Genomic DNA, 19,554 nt, shown 5'->3' with positions numbered 1-19,554 from the left:
ATAGATATTCTTTTACTCTACAAACATCGTATTGCATAAAAACGATAACAACTTTCAAACTTGTCCTACGAAACAAGAGAACGCAATTGCATCTCGATGATAAAGTGACCGTGAGACAAGATAACGCGTTTCTTCGAGTAGCATCGCAAATAATGTTATTTAAAAAGTGTCCAAGTCTGTAACAAACAAGCGTGACCGCAAACAATCGCGAATCGGAGTGTTTCCTTTCCAGTGGTTGCTCTTGGAAATCGCTTCATCGCGCGGCGGGTATCGTCGAACGCGAGAAACACGTTACGGTGAAAAACACCGTGAAAGAGAAGCAAACCGACGCGCGGTTCTGTCGCGTTTCCTCCGGCTCTCACCGGCGATAAGCGGGCGTGCTTACTTTTTTTCTTTTTTTTTTCTGTTCTTTCTCCAAGCTCGACGGTGTTCGTAGCTGGAATCGTTCGCGTTGTTTTTTAACGCGACGAATCGTTTCCCGTTCGTTGTCTCCCGCCTTCGGCCGGCGGCCGCACCGTAACGGAATGACAATTGAATCGGGGACCTAGAAGACAAAGAGGACGCCACGAACAAAGAACTCTCAAAGAAGATCAAAGACCGTCCTTGGGTTTCGACGAGTTTCGCGTGAAATAAAAGAGCTAGATAATGGTCCCCGGCTTTGCAAAAATAAACCAACGATACCGTGCCCCGCGGCTTTTTCGTTCAACGAATTAAAATGCCGGTTGCATCGGATCCTTCGGCTACTATTCCGTTGGATGCATCGCGAATATAAACGTCGCGCGGACGACGAGACGTCCAGGGGTTTCGTCGATCTTTACAGATAATTGTACTTTTCACGTTTTCTTGAGGGGGGTTTACGACACCGTGATGGCGACAAACTGGAGAGAGATCATCTTCACGAATTTCTTAGAAAGGTACCGTATACTCCAGTGATACGAATTTTTTATAACGACATTGTACATTCGGACGAAATTGATCTTTTACTGTAAATACGACAATAGAGTGGACGTTGGAACGAAGTTCTCTAGGTGTGACTTGTGAATTTTTGTACGTAGGTAATCAACAATTTCACCTAGATTCAAACATTTTTCTACGAGGACCGATGCAAGTATCAATATCATCAAAGATAAGTTCGTATAATTTTTTCGAACAACGTGTCTTTCTCTACTTTTGTTCAGTTTTTAGACAAGAGACGATTAATCGAATTTTCAATCGGCATTCTTCGAAAGAAATGAAACGGAAGTCCGTGTTCTTTCCAGTAGGTATGTATTCCACGTTGGTGATGCGTCCTCGAGGTTCTTCCTGTTCGATGTGAACGTTTATTCGCGAGATCGATGCTCCGATTGTTAAGCAGCACCTATTCTCGTTGTACCTTTACGGATTCGATTAGCTCAGAGGCATAAAGAATCGAACGATGATAGCCTTCCGCTTAATCTAACGTGATTGACATTCTGAGCGATCGCGGATTAAGTCGACTCAAGCCGAGGATTCTCATCTAACACGAATTTCAACCGTTGAAGTGACACGAATCGTTTCGTCTTCACTATTTTCGCACTTTGTTCAGATTCTCAACTCGCAAGCATTAACGGCAATTTTATCACAAAAAATAAAACAGAGATAACTTTTGCGCATCTTTTGCTCGTAGAAAAAATATTGCAACCGTATTATACCCTCCTTGAAGCTATAAAACTATTCTAAGAAATACTTTTTCCTGTTATTCGAAACAACGAGAATAATAAGGCAGTTTTCAGAAGAAGACACTGTACAGTGTTCTCAACAAATTCGTGTATTCGAAATACATTTAGATAATCTGAATATTAAATGTAGAAGTTTGGGATCCAATATTCACAATGATATGATTTGGTGGAGATTATATTTTATATAAATATTCACTGTTTAATGTGTACGATCACCTGTCCAAATATTGGACAGGTAGTCCAAGTAGGTCAATCGATAATTTAATCCTTGTCCAAGTCGCTTGGATCTGCATTAACGTTCAAAGTGTAGCGGAGAACCGGCAACGTCTATTCACTAAACGAGCCAATGATTTTGAAAGCGGAAATGCAGTTTTGCATGCATAGATCGTTATCCAGCTATCAAAGCTAGGGGGAGAAAGCTCCATTGCCAAAACTAATCATCGCGGAGTGAACTTTGGAAACGTTCGAAATGGTAATGAATAAAATACAAAGCGTATAAACTGGCCGAATCGTAAATACACAAATGTACGAAAAGAAATGCTACTTTATAAACATAGTGTAAATAAATAAAGTAATATATTTCTTAAGTATTTGAAATTTTTCTAACACATTTCCTTCTTCTGTATATTTGTAGATGTTAATTACTGCCTAATAACCAAAATTCGTATCTAATGGAAAGCCTAATGTGAGTCAAAATAATTTAACGTTGCCATGCTGGATCGATCGAACGAGGGTTGAAGGTTCTAATTTGTCGTCCGAGTTGAAAATTCGGCGAAAGTATAAATATATGAATTACACAGTACCTCTGACGATATTTACTTCGTTTCTCTGCGTAGTATAGAAGCTTTGGTACTTTGTTGGTATTCCAGAGAAGGATAAAGTAATAAAAAATCGAGTAACTCTCGCGCGTGCAGACATGAATGAAATATTCATAATAGGACGAACACGTGAATCGGTGACGGTGGTAGGTCCAGGTCCATTATCATAAAAATGAGTACACAGAGGATCTTCCGACTAACTCGGACCCCATCGCGATTGACCTTCGAGCGGAGACGAAGGAAAAGAATTAAAAGAAAAATGGAAACCAAAGGGAGAGGACCCGCGCCCACATGGCGATGTGTCAGCGACTGCGAGAAAATTCCGACTCCGTGTCAATACTGCGATCGTTTTGTTGCAGTGTCTCGAGACGTTTGTAATTGATAGCGAATCGCGTTAATTAGCAACGAATTAGCAAGTGTTTTTTGCGGATCTTCAAACGGTTACCTAGCCAATAAAATTATTTACCATTTAAAGGAAGTGTTTATCTTTTCGAGCGAACATTTCGAAATTCTTTCATCTGGAAATCTTAAAATAGAATCAGTTGAAATAAAAGAGTCCGTAAGGCGTTGTTTTGAAGCTGTAGATCAGCTTTGACCTAAGTGGATTTTTCTTTGAGACGTTTATTTACTACACTTCTGAAAAAAAAGGTGTTCGGTTGTTGTCTTAAAGTCAGACGACTTGTGGACTCTTCTTCGCGAAGGATGAAGGTTCGTGCCGGTAGACAAAATAGAAGTAATTTCGAGAGGGTCGTGTTCCGTTGTCGTTGAAAGTCGAGGTACTAATTCATTTCAGAGATTTATTTAACTTTTGCGAGCAGTAAAATAAATTCTCACGAATGAATTCATGTGAATATGTCCTCTTTGACCTTATTTCTGAGTTACAGCGAGTTTTCTGTTGCGACAACTTATATCTGTTTTATATCTTCTAATAGACCTTCTGTAAACGAAGAGTCACAGATAACTCCCTAAGTGAAAATTCAAGGGGATAATGTTTACAAACAGACAACTAGGTCATTAGTAAGATACGAAGCATTGTTTCCAAACAATCGAATACAATCAGTTATATCGACTCAGTTTGTCGAGAGTTACTACAATGCATATATGTATAAGTAATGTTAAATTTATCGCAACTCCTAAACAAAGTCAAACAGACATATGCTTATATGAATTCATATTATTGTTTTCGAGTGCTAAATTCATGTCTCACGTGGTTCCCAGATATTACGGTACATTTTGTATTCAGCGAGGCACACAAGCCTACATATATATACCTATTCAATACTGTACGAAAAATCAATGTGAAAATTTACACTGTACAATACTATTAATATTTTAATAGATTTTACAAGTATATATACTATTTTACTTGGAATGTGATCAAAGTAATCATCGCAATAAGTATTGTTGCAACAATTCTTATGTCTATTTTTTTATTTTCATTCTCGATTGCGTGTTTACTCTTGGCGCGACATATTTATACACATACGTATTGAACGCAGTGATCTTAGAAATTCTTTTCTAAGTGAAAATGGAGAAAATTGATGAAATGATATGTTTCACGGTTAATGAGTTTTAACTTTCTAAGATTATGTTTTGCATTATTTCCACGCACTAATTTTCCTCATCTTCGTTTAGAAAAGACCTACAGCCCGACACAGTTTCTACAATCACTATGTATCGCTGTTGCGATTTTTAATATATGTATAAATATTTATGATTGACTGTGCATTCGTTAAGATTTTTATGCTTGTTTCGACGAGTAAAGTCTCTGACACGTGACCCTAACTTTTTTCAACACCCAGTAAATGTCTCAATCTGATCGTGTAACCAGCTATTTTCCTAGGAATTTTTTCAAATCATGACATACATTGTTTTAAGTAAAAGTAGTTCTAAGATATTTTTCCTTTACAAAGTCACGGAATTTCTTCAGTAGTAGATTAATGAAAATTTAAGAAAAACGTTCCCGATATAAGTTCCCTCAAAAGCACAACGATTTATTTATTATCACACACTCACACGCTCACGCCTATAATAACTTATAAGATTCTTCCATTTTTATTCTATATTCAGAATCGTAATCTTTTTAATTTTTATCGTAGAAAATTATATTATTTAATTATATTATTTTTTTCAATTGTTTATTTTTCCAATTACCTTACGTTTCATCGTGTCTCGAAACACGAGTTGCAGAAAGGACTATAAGACTCTTATCGCTGCATCGAACTATTCGCTGCATTTATCAACATTTCGAGGTACAAGGACAATTAACTAGATTGTGTAAATAATCAACATTACAAAATACGCTAACAGGGTTATCTTGATAAACAATTATAGAATACCATTTTTAAAGATTTTCCGATTACTTATCAATTATTTTCAATTATAGTGAAGCTCCTTTTCCGTTAACAGTGATACATAATTTAAAAAGGAAAGATTCATACTTCTACGAATTTAGCAAGTACTATAAAATCGACATGAGCGCTAATCCTATCGGACTTCAACCTAATGTCGTAACTGTAAATCACTATTTATTACTAATAACTTATTAGCAACCTGACGGAACAGTTTTCATATTGTGTACCTACATAAAAACCAACTATTGTAATTGATTTCAAATTGAAATTATGCAGTGCCTTATTAACTTAATTAAATTAAAGAATTCAATAGACACGTAATTGTATCTTCTTACTCTTGTTATTATAAAAAATAAAAAAATTTCTGTTTGAGTACATCAATTGTTCCACTATTCTCCAATTAATAAAATTAAATACTTGCTCTAGGTCCTTTTGTACCGCTGGCTTGTTAAATCTTTCAAAACCAATCATTGTGATGCAGATCTCGTTACAAGAAAACGTTCCACTGGTAAAACTTCAAATTATTTAAATGTCTCCCCTTTCCTTTCCGTTCGTTTAAAAAATTTAGCCCTACTCGTTGCTCTTAATTATTAGATACCACCACTTCTTACGTGTCACACGATACTCTATCGTAAATTATTGGGTACAATCGAAACTTCCAGGTAAAGAAATAAATAAAAAAAATGTCTGCGCACTGTGCTCGATGAAAATATAAAAATTGATCCAGAACCCCCTTTCTTTCCACCTTCCCCGCACACACACACGCACGCACGCACACAAATTGGAGTTGCGTAGAAAGATACCGAGAGAAAAGTAAAGAGTGGAAGACTCACCTTCACGACAACCGAGTACCTCAGAAAAATCGTGGCTTCGGCCGATGTTAAGCTCTCATATATATACCCAGTTGGACCTCATTAGAATTCAGGTGTAAGGGGCCTCGCACGATTGGTTGGTTCGTCGACCCTCTGCCTCCCGTCAACGACGAGGGGGACAATCCTACGACGACCACCATCCATCATTGCAGATACCTCCACCGACTCGAATCAAACGCGATCACATTTCTTTGACTCATAATAGATCCGTTTGTTTGATCATTGTGTTCCCTTAGCATCGTCCTATTTTTCCATCAAATTTGCTTCATTTACAGTTCGTCGTATACAAAAACGTTCGTTTGTTTCTTACATGATTTGCTGTCGATTGGGTCTTCGATCTTTGGACTCGTTAACAATTTTTTAAATCGTTAGCAATCTCATGACTTGTCGATCCTTTAAGTCCTTAGAGATTTCTCGAATCCTCACGATTTTGTTGATTTATTAATCCAATGTGAGGAATATTTACAGTTAGTTTTGCCTTGTTTTGTAGTTTGTTCCAGGCACTTCAAACGGTTTGAATTTGGTTTTTGGAAAAAAAAGACACTTTTTGCTCATGGTGTAGTTGTACGTAAAGTTTTCTTCGAGCAAATGGTGTTCCTCCGGTTACATTTTCCTAGAATTGTACTATTACTTACGATGTGATTCAGCTACATAATTTATCGGTAACATTGGTTTATCAATGCATTCTTATCTATAAATCAATAGTGGTTTATCGTGCCATATTCTTAAACAGAATATTACCCGTCCACCAGGTACCATAAAAGTACGAAAAAAGAATGGAATAAATTTTACAGACATATCGAAAGTAATTTCTTTCGAATCACTTCGAGTATTGCAAAATGTTTAAAATTCGCAACCGTGATTCTTGAACTTACATATTAATTTTTGTATTTTGTCACGAAACGACAAACAACGGTTGACTCCAGAATACCCGAGAAATCGATTGATTCAATATACTTACTTCGAGCGAGATTCAGACACTCGAAGTAGCGGTTGAACCGTGTAAGGGGATTGCAGGTTCCGAAGAAACATTGTCGCTGGTGTAATATGGATTTTATTTTATTCGTGTAACAATAACAGTTCCTGTTTCCAGTTAGTTTCTTTTACAGCATAGTATTTCGGCCTTATCGCGGCTCTAAACGATCCGTCCGGTGCAGTGACAACCGCAGAAAACAACCCTTCGCTGGTTTCTCAGGTACCGATGGACCGAAAGGGACGTCGTACGAGGAGTTCGCCGCGACAAACGATCGATAATATCGTCGTTCAACGAACGTTCACCTCGCGGCTGTTCACGATTCGCTCGCGACGGAAGTTGTACACGCTCGGTCCACGCGAAGGTTCTCGAAAAAAGGGCGCACGAAACGACCGTCCTCGCCGAGAAGAGTTTTCTTCGCGACAACTCTTCGTTCCGTTCTCCGGGAGTAACAATCGTCGCTCGGTCGTTCGTTTCACCGTGTACCCGTGCACGGATTATCGTACATTATAAAAAATTATTCCTAACGTCGATGCCTGCGGACCGAAATGTACTCGATACTAGAAACTTCGTGTCTACTAATTAACCCACCGTAGACACACTTCGATTTCGTACCTTACCCAGACGCGCTGGATCCTTCAAGACGATCCAGGGTTTAAAAAGAACGCGTATCAATTTTTTCACAAATTGCTCGAGGTACGGCAAACTCAAATTTTCACCACGGAACGACTCGAGTCCCGAGATCGTTGAGTTTTCGAGTGCTTCGTGATACCGCGAAAATTGATTTAAAATCGTCTGCTCGTTGGAAGATTCGGTGTGTCCTGAGAGGGTTAATTATCGTGATTAACGAGATACCGTTCTCGGGGCGAACAGTCATTCGGGGTTTGATCCTTAGGTTTAACTGTTTTGTGCTGCGCGTTAGTTCTCGCCAGTTCGAGGTTATTGTAATTGACGAACAGTCGCTGCGTCTCACGAGCGATCTGTTGGGTGTAATTTGGCACTCTTCGATTTTGCCCGAACGCTTCTCCAATCGTCTAATAACTCTAACAAGTTGTAACACCGTGCGAGATAGCCTCGTTTGGAAACATTGGCGCGTGTTTCACGCGATTTCATGACCCCCCAACGGCCCAATGCGTTTGTTCCGTGGTTCTTTGAAGTGTTACGATCGCGTTAGTGGAGAAGATTCAGCGAACTTGAAAACCAAGGCGAACAATATTGGCCGCTCGAGGTCACTGGGTTGGGTTATCCCCACCACGTTGTTTCGTTATCCCCGTTTATGGTCTCCAGTCAGACAGGCGTGAACTTTCTGATAATTAGCTACGAATGAAAGTTGAAAAGGTAAGAACGGATAATGATCTGCGGATCGAGAATTTTCAGATCAGGGAAATTGTCAGGGATATTGTACGTAAAATAACTGTTCAATAACATATAAATGTTCTTATACACCGAAGTGGAATAGTTCTACTGATAAGGAGAACAGAATAATGTTGAGAAGTAATAATTTGTAATTTAGAGTCGTTGATACGGAGTTTAAGTTTTCTCTAAATGGTTCAAATATACTCGATCAAAGTTAATATATAAAAAGGGTCATTGAATAGTTTAGAATGAATGGAACTCATCCGATAACTATACTAGCAGATCAACACCAGGATTTGGGTATACCTCAGTGAAACTTTAGGGAATATTTCCATTATATTGTTTATCTAGCCTGCTGCTTCATCTCTGATATCTTGACTCAATTTTATAGTGAAAACTTTTATTTGTTCTACAGTGTCTCTATTTTTACAATCTCGATATATTAATTTAATTTTCAAAGTGTGTTTTGTATCATGGTTCGTCGAAAAACGACTGAAAGATTAATATCCACTTCAACGACTTATGTTCCACGTTTCAAAGAATCAAGGTGCGTTTAAATCAGGCCGGGGGGACAGGTTGGAGATCTATCGTTTTCCATTTAATGGAAACAATGTTACGTTGTTTCAACGCTGCACACCGAGTGACTAAGTTCTGCGGAACTCACCTAAGTACACTTTTAAGGTCGCTTCTTTCGTTGAATTTGTTAAACACGACGAGTTGTAAGAATCGACCTTCAAAGGGTATGAAACACACTGCTTTAAACATTAAAATGTCACACGTCAACGCGCCGAAAAGAACCAATGCAGAATGTTATTACAGGTCGTTTCTAAAGCGTATATATATATATATATTTATATGTTACGAATTTCTTAGATTATAGATGATTCAGCAGCAGTCAAGCGCACGCGCCTATACAAACGCGTTCGTAAGAAAAGTGTCGATTAGGATGGCGAGTGTTTAGGTAAGTCTGTTGTATAAATTTGTGCGCTCGACTCTGTTGAATTGGAACAAATTTTGCGGCTCGAAACAATGACCAACCGTACCGAAGCAGAAGCTTTTCTTCTTCGAAGAGATCCGTCGAGACATTGTGCTACATTTTGTTTCATCTGTAATCAATAGTAAAGTCTTAATTATACATTTTACGGTAAAAAAGCAACTGGTTCAATTATTGAGCTTAATCGACGACACGTTGTGAATAACAGAAGAATGTAGCTATTATTGGTGTAGTCATTTTTAAAACTACTTTTGTTTGACTTGAATATCATTACCTTCCTAAATAAAGTAAAGTTTTGAATAAACACAAATGTTCGACGAATCTATTTAGTAAAATTTCATACCTCATTGGTGTTTCATACTGCAAAACTGTTCTTGTCTCAGTCAGTTTAATATTGGCGATCATAATTCATAGTAATCTTTCGTAATGTTTTACTATGTTGTGCCATTCATAGCACCTATCATAAACGCATCCTTAAATTCTACCTTACTTTTTTATTTTATTACTAATTTTCGTTTCTCTTACATAGACTCATGGGTGTTGTAGTAGACCAGTGATTCCCAAATTCTTTGCAATATATACATATACTACCACTCGTAATTACTCTGACGACTCTGTTAACATTACGCAATTACGCAACATTACGCAAAACATCACAATCACGTGGAATATTATAATGAACTTTTGGAATAATGTCTGCTTGGAATAACAAATTGATTTAAAGTCTGAGAGAGCCCAGTATTGCAATTTAAATATTCTAAAATTTATAAAAGTGAATAATGCATAGAATACTAGAAAACTAAAGAACTTAACAATTAGAATAGAGTTTGAATTCATTATCGTTTGAATAATTATGAGGGTACTGTACATGATAAATCATCCACTACTAGTAATTCGATATAAATTTAAAAACTATTCCTTTAACAAATGTCTGAAACAGTAAAATTTTTGGTATACGATCGTAACAATAAGTAACAAAGAACTTGCATTGAATTCGGTCAATACAAATATAAAGATAAAAATTATAAAAGAATAGCTGCTTTTAGGATCAGTATCTCAGTAATTATGTATTTATTTGTTTGAAGAAGTTTGAAATTGTTTCGACAAATTATGCAGCAGTAGCCGAACTCAATTTGCGGAAAACCGTGTCTCCAAATAATTCTCTATTAGTGCACTCAACATTTTTTCCTTTAAATAACAGCGATCATACGAATCGGTGACACGATCATATTGTGCATCATAATTTATCATTATTACTAATGATAGCAATTCGTGGAAGCATTCTCTTCAAATAGAAAAGGTCGAGTCAGAATAGTATCAAGAATAACGTCCTTATCCCTTATTTTAATGACACTTATTAATTAAATTCACAACAGTTTCGATAACGTTATATAGGCCGCGTTATCACTCGTTATTGCTATTTAATTCTATAGTGTCAGAATTTTGCATGCTTCATCCATTCGTTATCGAAAAATGTAAATTTTCTTTGAATAAAAATCCTTAGATGATCGTTTGAATCGTTAATACTAATATATGGATTCTTAGAAACGAGACTCGAAACTATTCTGTCTCGACGTCAGCGGTACAACGTTCGAAGTAGAAAATAGTAAATACAATCTGTGTTGCCCTAGTCGATTGGACTAAATTATACTTACTACCAACAGGGAACTGAAATTGATTAAAATAAAGAACACATCACAAAAAATTAAAAGTTTCTTTATTCTCATGATACCTGACTGAAATAACTGCTTTGATATTTACTATTTTCTCTTATAAATAATATCATTCACCTAGTTCTGTTCGACACCCATTATTACTAGTCCTTATCGAGGCGATCAAGAGCACGACTATTTATTATCAGTTTATTTAATCGATGATTATGTACAATATCGACGCAAATAAAAAAACACCTTATCAGTTCTTCTTAAGAATAGTGTAATCGTAACTGCAAGTATCAGGTGAACCACCTGTGAAGTGACAAAAAATGTTACTCGAGGAAAGGTGTTTGTTTCTCTGTTGTTCCGGGCTGGCAGTAGTGTTCTTTGTGCTAAAAGGATTACTTATGGGTAACCATTTTTTTGGTAGCGGTGTCCAAGAGATTTTGACCTTATGAATAATAATTCTCTCTCTGCTGATAGAGCGGTAACGGCGTTACGGGCGAGAGATCATCATCATCTAAGCTCGATTCGGTTTTCAGGGGAAGGGTGGCCAATGCTTTCACTGTCAATTATTAAAGTAAAGATATTAATTTTATTTTAGTATTGAACGTTTCCTGAAAAAATTATTCTGTTTTGCAATCCCTTTATCGTGTCATCTATTATTGCATTGAATTATATTTTGTAATAGTAGATAATGTTTCATCAGTTAAAGATGAGCACTTTACGAATGAATTTAGATTTTCAACATTAATGAGATTGATATTTATAAATTTTGCTGTTACCAGATAGAATTAATAAGAACATGACATACATGAAATGTATTACAAGGGATTTTTACAGCACTGTATAATTTATAGGGGTCCTAAAATTTTGTATTTACCGTGTATCGCACATTAATTTCAATGAAATATGTATAAGTAATAATGGTGATCTGAAATCTTTCAAAAAGTAACAATAAAAGAGTTTTTATAGGGTATAGAAAAATTTCAGAAATTCCGCAGTAGACCAGCCACTTCTCTATTGAACATCTAGAAATTTTAAATAAAAAGGAGAAATATAATAATGAATATTGGTCGATGATTAAACGCGTGAGTGGATATGAGTAAAATGAAAGAAAATATAAACAAACCTGAAAAACGATAATATGATGTGCGTGTCCTATATGGGAGGATGGAGAAAGCATGTCAGTCAGTGTGCCTGGTTACCTACACACAGCACAAACAATCCAAACAACACTCACTACGTATGACACAACTATATTTAACGTCGATAAAAGCTTCGTTGAGAAAAAATAATAATGTAAAAAATAAAATAATTACGATAATGCATGCCAATGAGAGCTCTTTATGTTTTTTTTTTCTTCTGCATCAGGAGCTTCTGTAGATACGCAGATATGAAGTTGTGAAAAATTAAAACAAAACCAATCAAATTCTGAAAGATAAGTCTTCTGACTTCAATGTCTACCGGTTGCAATGAGCTGTGCTATATCTTACAATATAATGAGAGACAGAGAAATTAAAATGTCAAAAATGTACGATAAAAATTTAAAAAAAGTACTCAAATTGTTTTAGGTTGTCGGATAACAACATTCTTCTCACTCTCGTATGGTAATAAGGTACGATAGAAAAAAAAGTCACGTAATGAGCTAATTTTGCAAGCGTAAGCCTTCTGCAGTAAAGAAACAGAAGGTATAGAAAGCCACTCTAAACATTGGTCATGCTATCATACCACTATTAGATTCATGCAGAATGAATCAGACAGATATATTTATTTATGAAATGAGAATTTAACGTACCTGCGACCATTTTACTCTTTTCCATAACTTGTTTGGCCAATATTTGATTTAACTGGAGGATGTGTTCTCTCTGCCGTTTTTCTTCGACCACCTTCCTCTTCAAATTGTCTGATTGTTCTATGTTAATATTGTCATCTGTAAAGAGTTACAATTTCATACATATATTTCATGTTCATCGATAGAGTAAATTGTTAACGAAAGAGAATTTGGATACACACCACTTCCGTCCGGTGCAGTCACAGTTGTTTCTGACAGCATCTTCCTGATTGCTTCAGCTTTCTTCAGACGTTGTTCCTGTTCCTCCGCGGTTAACTCTGGTGTCTGGAATCCGATAATATTTTTTATTACGACTATTGTAACGACAGAATGAAATGACATTTGTTCAATTTTCTACAAGATTTCTGTTGCAACATTAATTGTTCGTTAAGAGGTACGATCATGTGGTGTCTATCTTTGTTGTTCTCGTGCCAGTATTTGCGTGCCATCGTTTTCAAGAATCATAATTTTCCTTGAAAATGTCTCACCTGTTCGGGAATATATCTCTCAGGAATGACGATCTTATTCGGAGTCCCTAGAAGCTGATCGATAGTGCTCTCGTTATATTTTAATTCTTTGTGGCTCAAAGTCGACCTGACGACATCCGGAGCATTAATTCTCGGCCTCAGAGCTCGTTCCATGTCCAGATCGTCCCTCGCTCTGCCCATTCCCTGCAGAACAGAAAAGCAATTCCTGTGATCGCCGAACGATAAAAAGACACGTAGGAACGCAGAGTTAGACGAGATTAAACGAAACGGAGCGAAAGTAATGAACGAACGTGTTGTACACGTACGAACGGAGGAACGAATGTAACCGATGGAAAAGAGAGGAACGTAAAATACGGAAAAACATAAACACAAAATACCATCTTCGAAAAGGTGTCTTCTAAGTCGAGGACGGGTTTGCTACTGGATACGGTATAGTGGCGTCTTTTCTCGCGTGGTATCTGCCTTCGTCTAGGCCCCTCGACCTTTTTCTCCGTCATCTCCTTGATAATCTGTTTCGCGGCCTCGCTCTTGAACACCGGTGACAATTGCGGCGAGTTCGAGGCATTCACGTTCAACGAGGAGCCGAACCCTCTCTCCTGGGGTTCGTGCTTCGTTGGTGGCAACAGCTCCGGGCTGACAGGGTCTGTGGGACTCTCGTTCTTCCCGTGAATTGGGTTCTCGTAATGTCTGTACTGTGGGTAATATTGCGGTTGATGATGGCTAGGTCTCATCATCATCGGTTGGCCCGGGTAATTCTGATGACTTGGACTGTAGGACGGACTGGTCGAGTAGTTCGGCGAGCTCATCGGCACGTGAGAGCTCGAACCGAGACTCTCGGTGTACGGGGACAGTGTACTGTCCGAGCTGCCATCTTGACTTTCGAACTGTCGCCCAACCGTCAAAAAAAAAGTAACGTAAGGCGATCGAGTGTGACACAGGGATAAATAAATCGTTGACAATTGAACCAATTGTGGAAATTAATGGGAGAAAATATAGGGAGTTTGAAAATATATTCAATTGGGCGGTGCTGATCCTCGTGATTATAGATGGATATTTTTAAAAGACTGTAATCTTCATTTTTTAATTTTAGTCCAATATTTGTTTCAAAATTAACATACAAAGAAAGCCTAAATTTAAACTTTTCTTCCTTACAGAAGAAACAGTCACTTGTAACGCGCGCGCGTCATTTTCTAAAAATGATTCGCGATTTGGTACTTGAAATCCTTTTAGTTTAAACACGAATAACGTGTGTTTCAAGGGACTTTTCATAAATTCAAACGCGTTGCGTTATATTCTAGCATTAAAAAGTTTGATCGAGGAGAAACGATATTACGTATGCACCGATCTGATGTACTCTATCATTGTGAATTATGTCGACGCGGCAAATATAGGTGACTTAAATGTAAAAGGGTGGTAAATTTGCAACAGCAACTCGTAAAATGTGTGTTCTGATTACAGCCAGGCTGACGAATGCATGCACTTGAACGATGTTGTAGACTTTTATAACAAAGTGTTCTACAATCGTAAAACTTTACGATGTCCGTCAATAACATTCATTACCATCGTTACCATTATTACTGATATTATTAGTATCGTTAGTCACTATTTTCCACATTTACACAGTAGCTATTTATCCACATAAAGAAGCTTCAACTTAAACGCCTCTTAAAATAATGTACAAAAGCATGATTTTATCAAATAACAGAAGGAAACATTTTCTATTTTTCACGTATTTTAACGGATTGGAACGATAATCATATTTTTTCCCAGTTATTTCAAGATCAATTTCATTTTGTTCACGGTGTACCATACCTATCTGTCGATTCTCACTTAAACAAAATTCGACTAATTCGATTCTATACAGAACAATGATCAGGTTACAAAAAATTAATAATAAAATTCATACGGAACGTCTCTGTTGTTATCAAATTCAATACGCTTAAACGATTCTTAAATACAGTTAGGGATCCGAGCGCACGATTAAGTAGACGAGCATAGGGAGCGATTCTTTCGACAGGGATGATCTATGGGAGATCTTCCAAGTCCATTCTTTCGACATCCTGACTGTGGCTCGAGTTATTCGCGCATTGGTATCGAAACTAGTGTACGTATCTGGTTAGAAAGTAGTAACGTGTTCGCTTACTCTGACTTTGTTGCGTCTAGCCAGCATGCTTCTCAGAGCGTGCATGCTGTCGCTGCGAGGAGGAGGCACGACCGGGCCGTGGTGTATCTCCGGTTGCTGCTGTCGCTGGCCACCGAAACCTCTCGGCAGGGACATGCTTCTTTGGAACTGCACGTCGTCCAAATCCGTCAGCTGGACTGTGCTCTGAGCGTGAATCATCGGTGGCGATTCTTCTACCACTCTTCCTAATTGGGCCTTCTAAAATTAAATCGATTGGAAATAGAGCAAATTAAGGCGACAACACCGCTCGTTGCACGAAACCGTTGCCACGATTGATTCGAAACGAATGAATCGGAGGCTCTCTTAGAACGTACACTTGGACCGAGAAATGTGACGAGGTTCGTATATACTCAGCGAGCGAACGCTGTTGTTATCTTGGGTACACGGGTCAACAAGGGTAGAAAAGAATATAAACCTTTCTTAACTCAAAGCTCTACATGTACTTTCATAACAATTATTTTTCAGTTAAAGCGTTTTATTTGTCGCGAAAACTGACAAATAGCGAAAAGTAGTCTGAGATTAATTGCCCGTTCAATGTCAGCTCCATTTTTTAAAGATAAATATTTCCTGTTTCTCTAAGGACGATAAAGAGGATATTTATAATATCCTTCATAAATGCATAATTTTCGAAGGAACAAGTTTTCTTTGAACAGATTTTTTATATTTATTATACACTCGTAAGAGTATTATCAATGGACTGGCAATGTTCGTCCCTTGAAAATGACTCCACACACGATCTTATTCGGACTATTTTCAATTACACGCTGTTTGAACCAACTTTCAAAAAGTTTTAATTACGTATGATTTAAATCAGTCCGAATAAGGTCGTGTTTGGACACATTTTTTACGAATATATAATGGAAATTTAAAAAAATTTTAATAAACTCGTCTGCGATAAGGGTGGTTTTCGTCAGTCGACTGTTTGAACGTGGATAATACAATAGATATCTAGGTGTAGATATCTGGTAGAAAATAGCTACCTTCCTCGGATACATGAAAACTAGCAAAGTCGATTTGATTTCTTAAAGTTACTGTATACCTTTTCTTACCAGACACGAATTTCGCAAATTGTCGTATAAACAGTAAAGTAATCACGTTCTATAAAATTTGAAGAGATTACCTCAAATTTCTGTGAACCCCCCAGATCGTCGTCGCACAATCTCTTCGCACCCCCAGGCGCTTGAAGCCCGTTCGTTAATGGAATTCCAATGTTTCCTGTTCTATCTCCTCGATCACGTTGCCGTCTTTCCGATTCCCGTTTCACGATTCGCACGGTCTTAATCTCCTGTTTCTCACGGTTGTGCATCAAGCCTTGAAGACATTAGACCGAAGGTGAGCATTTTAAACGAAATGATACACCGTGTTGCGAATTATCGGCGTTATTGTGTCATTCGTTCCTAGCCGTAGCGTTTCACTCACCAGCGAACTTGTTGTCCTCGTTTAGCCTGTAATTATCGTTCAACAACGTTTCTTCGTTCAAGGGTGGTGGTGGAGGTGGTGGAACGTACTCAGGTGCAGGAATCGTAGTGCCATTAGGCATGTTCTCTTCGTGCTTATTACCGTCTGTAAATTAATTAGGGACCTGACGTGTCATTGGAATTTCGAAATTTTACGAGCACGAATCTAGCAGAAGACTATTGATAGGTATTGATGGTATTATTTGTTTGCAACTTTATCAGTTAATCAGGAGAGATTTAATTAAAATACTGTAGGATCTTGTAAATCTGGTTTACTCTGTTCTTTGGTTCTTCACTGATAATAGGATAATTTTCCTGTTTGGGAAACAAGTTACTTATTGGTAAGAACAATCCTCGAAAAACTGAATCCTACCCCATTAAGTAAGGAGAGGAGTAGAGAATTCGCGTAGAGCTCTTCGAAGAATATTGTACACAGTTCAGATTACTGAGATTAGTTCTCCTTTTTTCCTGAATGGCGTCTTCCACTCACCTTGAACTCTGGAATCCGTGTTGACGTACAACGGTGCGACGTTCACTTGCATCAGGCTCCCTTTGCCCTGCATTTGATCCTTCAGCAGCTGTTGTTTCAGTTGATGTTGTTGAATCTGCTCCCGTAATTGGGGAGACAGTGTCGATATATGATTCTGCGGCGATTGAGCATACGGTTGTTGGTTCTGTTGACGACACGTCGGTGACGAGTCTTTGATCTGTGTCGACGATGCAAAGTGTGGATACGGGATACCGTTCTGTTTGCTGCGCGGCGACGAGGACAAGGCTGGGCTGGAAGGTGAATCCAGACCGTGGTCCAAGGTTATTCCGGAATCCAGATCGGTCTCTAGCCAAGAATTGTGCGTCCGCTTCTTGGGCTGATGCACTTGAGGAGCTGGGTTAATACGCAACAACAAAGTCACCTATTAAATTTCAAATCAAATATCTAACGAAGTAAAGATTTTAGACACAAATATTTTTCTCCAGAGAAAATGTTTACCAATAGGATCTACATTCTTTCCAGAAGAAATCTGTTCAGCTTCCAACAGTACAGTAGAAATAAAATAGAGCAGGAACGCTACACGAATGTTAAATGACGTATCATAGCTACGTTATTCTATGCAACATCTCCTGGTCTCAGTTCCATCACGGTGAAACCAGTCCATCTTTTGCAGAGACGCACAATCGCGAAAGAAACTCACCAGGAGGGGGTTGGGGTCGAATCTGCTGCACCAGGCTGTGAGATTTCTCGGTCAGTTGCCTGACTTGAACGCTCAATTCCTTTCGTTGTCTTTGAAGGTCACCGACCAGCTGTTGAACCCTCCTCAATTCCGCCTCGAGAGGACCGGTCGTGGCCGAGGTGTCTCTCGCCATGTTCCCAGCGTATCTTCTCGACGCTTGGAGCTTCTGTCGCAGCACCACCAGGTCTTGTTCCAACCTCGCGTTCTCGGCGACCGTCTCCTCGAGTTTCTGAAAGCCGAAAGCAGAGCAGAGATCGAGGAGCTGGTCTAGAGGCGATTCGTCGCGTAAGCTAAAACGTTGACGATGAAAAAGAAAAAAGAAATGCGAAAACTGAACGAAACCATCAACGAAACGGAAAGCTCTATTTCTGTGGTTTGGATTAATTTACCTGGAAGAATACCGGCTTTACCTGGAAACAACGAATGTGCAATTTAATCACTCGTATCAGCGAAACTGTTCTTTGGATGACGAACCGCGCGATAAAGTGCGTTTACGCGCGTCGTTCTAATTAAGGCTACCCACGGTATCCGAGTACTCGAGTGTCTTTAAAATACACGGAAAGTGTACAAATCCCACTGGAAACAGGACCGTTTAATATCTGCGCTATTTCAAGTAAGAAGAAGAAGTAACAGCTTGAGTTATCACTTTGTGAAAAGTAACAATGGTATTATTTAAAGTAACAATTGTAACAAGAGTGATGTCCTTACAAGCATTTCGTTATCGAAACGTTTCGATCGTTTTATTTCGGTTCATCTTCGCGATGATAGGTAATATTAATTTTAGAAGAGTAATTCTAGTAATCGAGAAACTCTTGATCGGTGAATTTGATCGAAAGAAGACGCTCTCGTTCGATCGTCGCAAAGTTGATGTTACGTCATCGACGTTGAAACGAGCTGCGTTAAATTCTAAGCACTTCGAAGAACAAATTGCTCGACGGACAACTTTTCGATTGGATTCTTTCCCATTGGGATGGAGATTCGTGCAAAACCGATTAAACTGTTGTCGCGCGCGCAGGGAGTTGGCGACACTGTTCACAATTAGGCAGCGTCTGTTGTTGGAGTTCGATGCTTAGCGAACGCGTTAGCGACAGTTTCGCACCCGGGGTTTTCCTCGATCGATTCTCATTCGTTTTAATCGGCTTTTCGTTGCTCGATGCCGAGCCAGAAGCACGCGTTAAAGGTCCTGGCTGCCGGTCCAGATTCCCTACCTTGGAGTTGTGCGCCAACAACACCCTCACTCTGCTCAGCTCTCTCTCCAGCATCAGTTGTTGCTTCCGATATCTCTCCGCTTCCGCCAAGTTGCTTCTGCTGCCCTGAAGTTTATGCCGCAGACCGCCTAGCGCCTTTTCCAGGAGCTCCTGTTTCAAAAATTTACAAAATTCAATTCATTGAGAACGCATCACGTATTAATACGTTTTTCGTCTTTATTTCTTCGGACGATTTTGAGGATTTAATTCGAGAAAAAACAGTGTACCCAGGGGTTTAAAATTTCGCGCGCGCGTAGCTTTATGTTTTAACAGAAGTGCACGTAAATTTTTACGCAACTGTCTCATGGTTGTTTCATGAATTTTGTGCATCGGTTGATCGATTTTGAAAAATTTTCTTTCTGTATATATTTTAGTATTTTGGTGAATCCGTAGCTTCG

The 19,554-nt window shown here is 38.4% G+C and overlaps 1 protein-coding gene across 8 annotated transcripts in view; it reads right to left on the bottom strand.

The window, feature by feature from the left end:
• LOC143152868 (uncharacterized) overlaps positions 1-19,554 on the bottom strand; it is a 329,127-nt gene that overhangs the window by 6,719 nt on the left and 302,854 nt on the right. For 4 of the 8 annotated variants that reach the window (XM_076323451.1, XM_076323450.1, XM_076323447.1 and 1 more), the window contains 12 exons: positions 19,118-19,267; positions 18,299-18,319; positions 17,871-18,138; positions 17,171-17,563; positions 16,643-16,786; positions 16,344-16,534; positions 15,185-15,421; positions 13,419-13,925; positions 13,042-13,224; positions 12,736-12,838; positions 12,518-12,652; positions 6,779-11,284 (listed from right to left, as the gene is read on the bottom strand). In XM_076323451.1, coding sequence (XP_076179566.1) covers positions 11,172-11,284; positions 12,518-12,652; positions 12,736-12,838; positions 13,042-13,224; positions 13,419-13,925; positions 15,185-15,421; positions 16,344-16,534; positions 16,643-16,786; positions 17,171-17,563; positions 17,871-18,138; positions 18,299-18,319; positions 19,118-19,267 — 2,445 coding nt within the window. In that variant the 3' untranslated portion in view covers positions 6,779-11,171. Of the gene's footprint in view, positions 1-6,778; positions 11,285-11,851; positions 11,928-12,517; positions 12,653-12,735; positions 12,839-13,041; positions 13,225-13,418; positions 13,926-15,184; positions 15,422-16,343; positions 16,535-16,642; positions 16,787-17,170; positions 17,564-17,870; positions 18,139-18,298; positions 18,320-19,117; positions 19,268-19,554 lie in introns of those variants that run through there. The other 4 variants (XR_012993664.1, XM_076323453.1, XM_076323452.1 and 1 more) reach the window with 4 other exon arrangements.

This window comes from Ptiloglossa arizonensis, chromosome 11 (genome assembly GCF_051014685.1).
Source record: "Ptiloglossa arizonensis isolate GNS036 chromosome 11, iyPtiAriz1_principal, whole genome shotgun sequence".
Lineage (NCBI taxonomy): Eukaryota > Metazoa > Arthropoda > Insecta > Hymenoptera > Colletidae > Ptiloglossa > Ptiloglossa arizonensis.
This window is presented reverse-complemented; position numbering and strand designations above follow the sequence as displayed.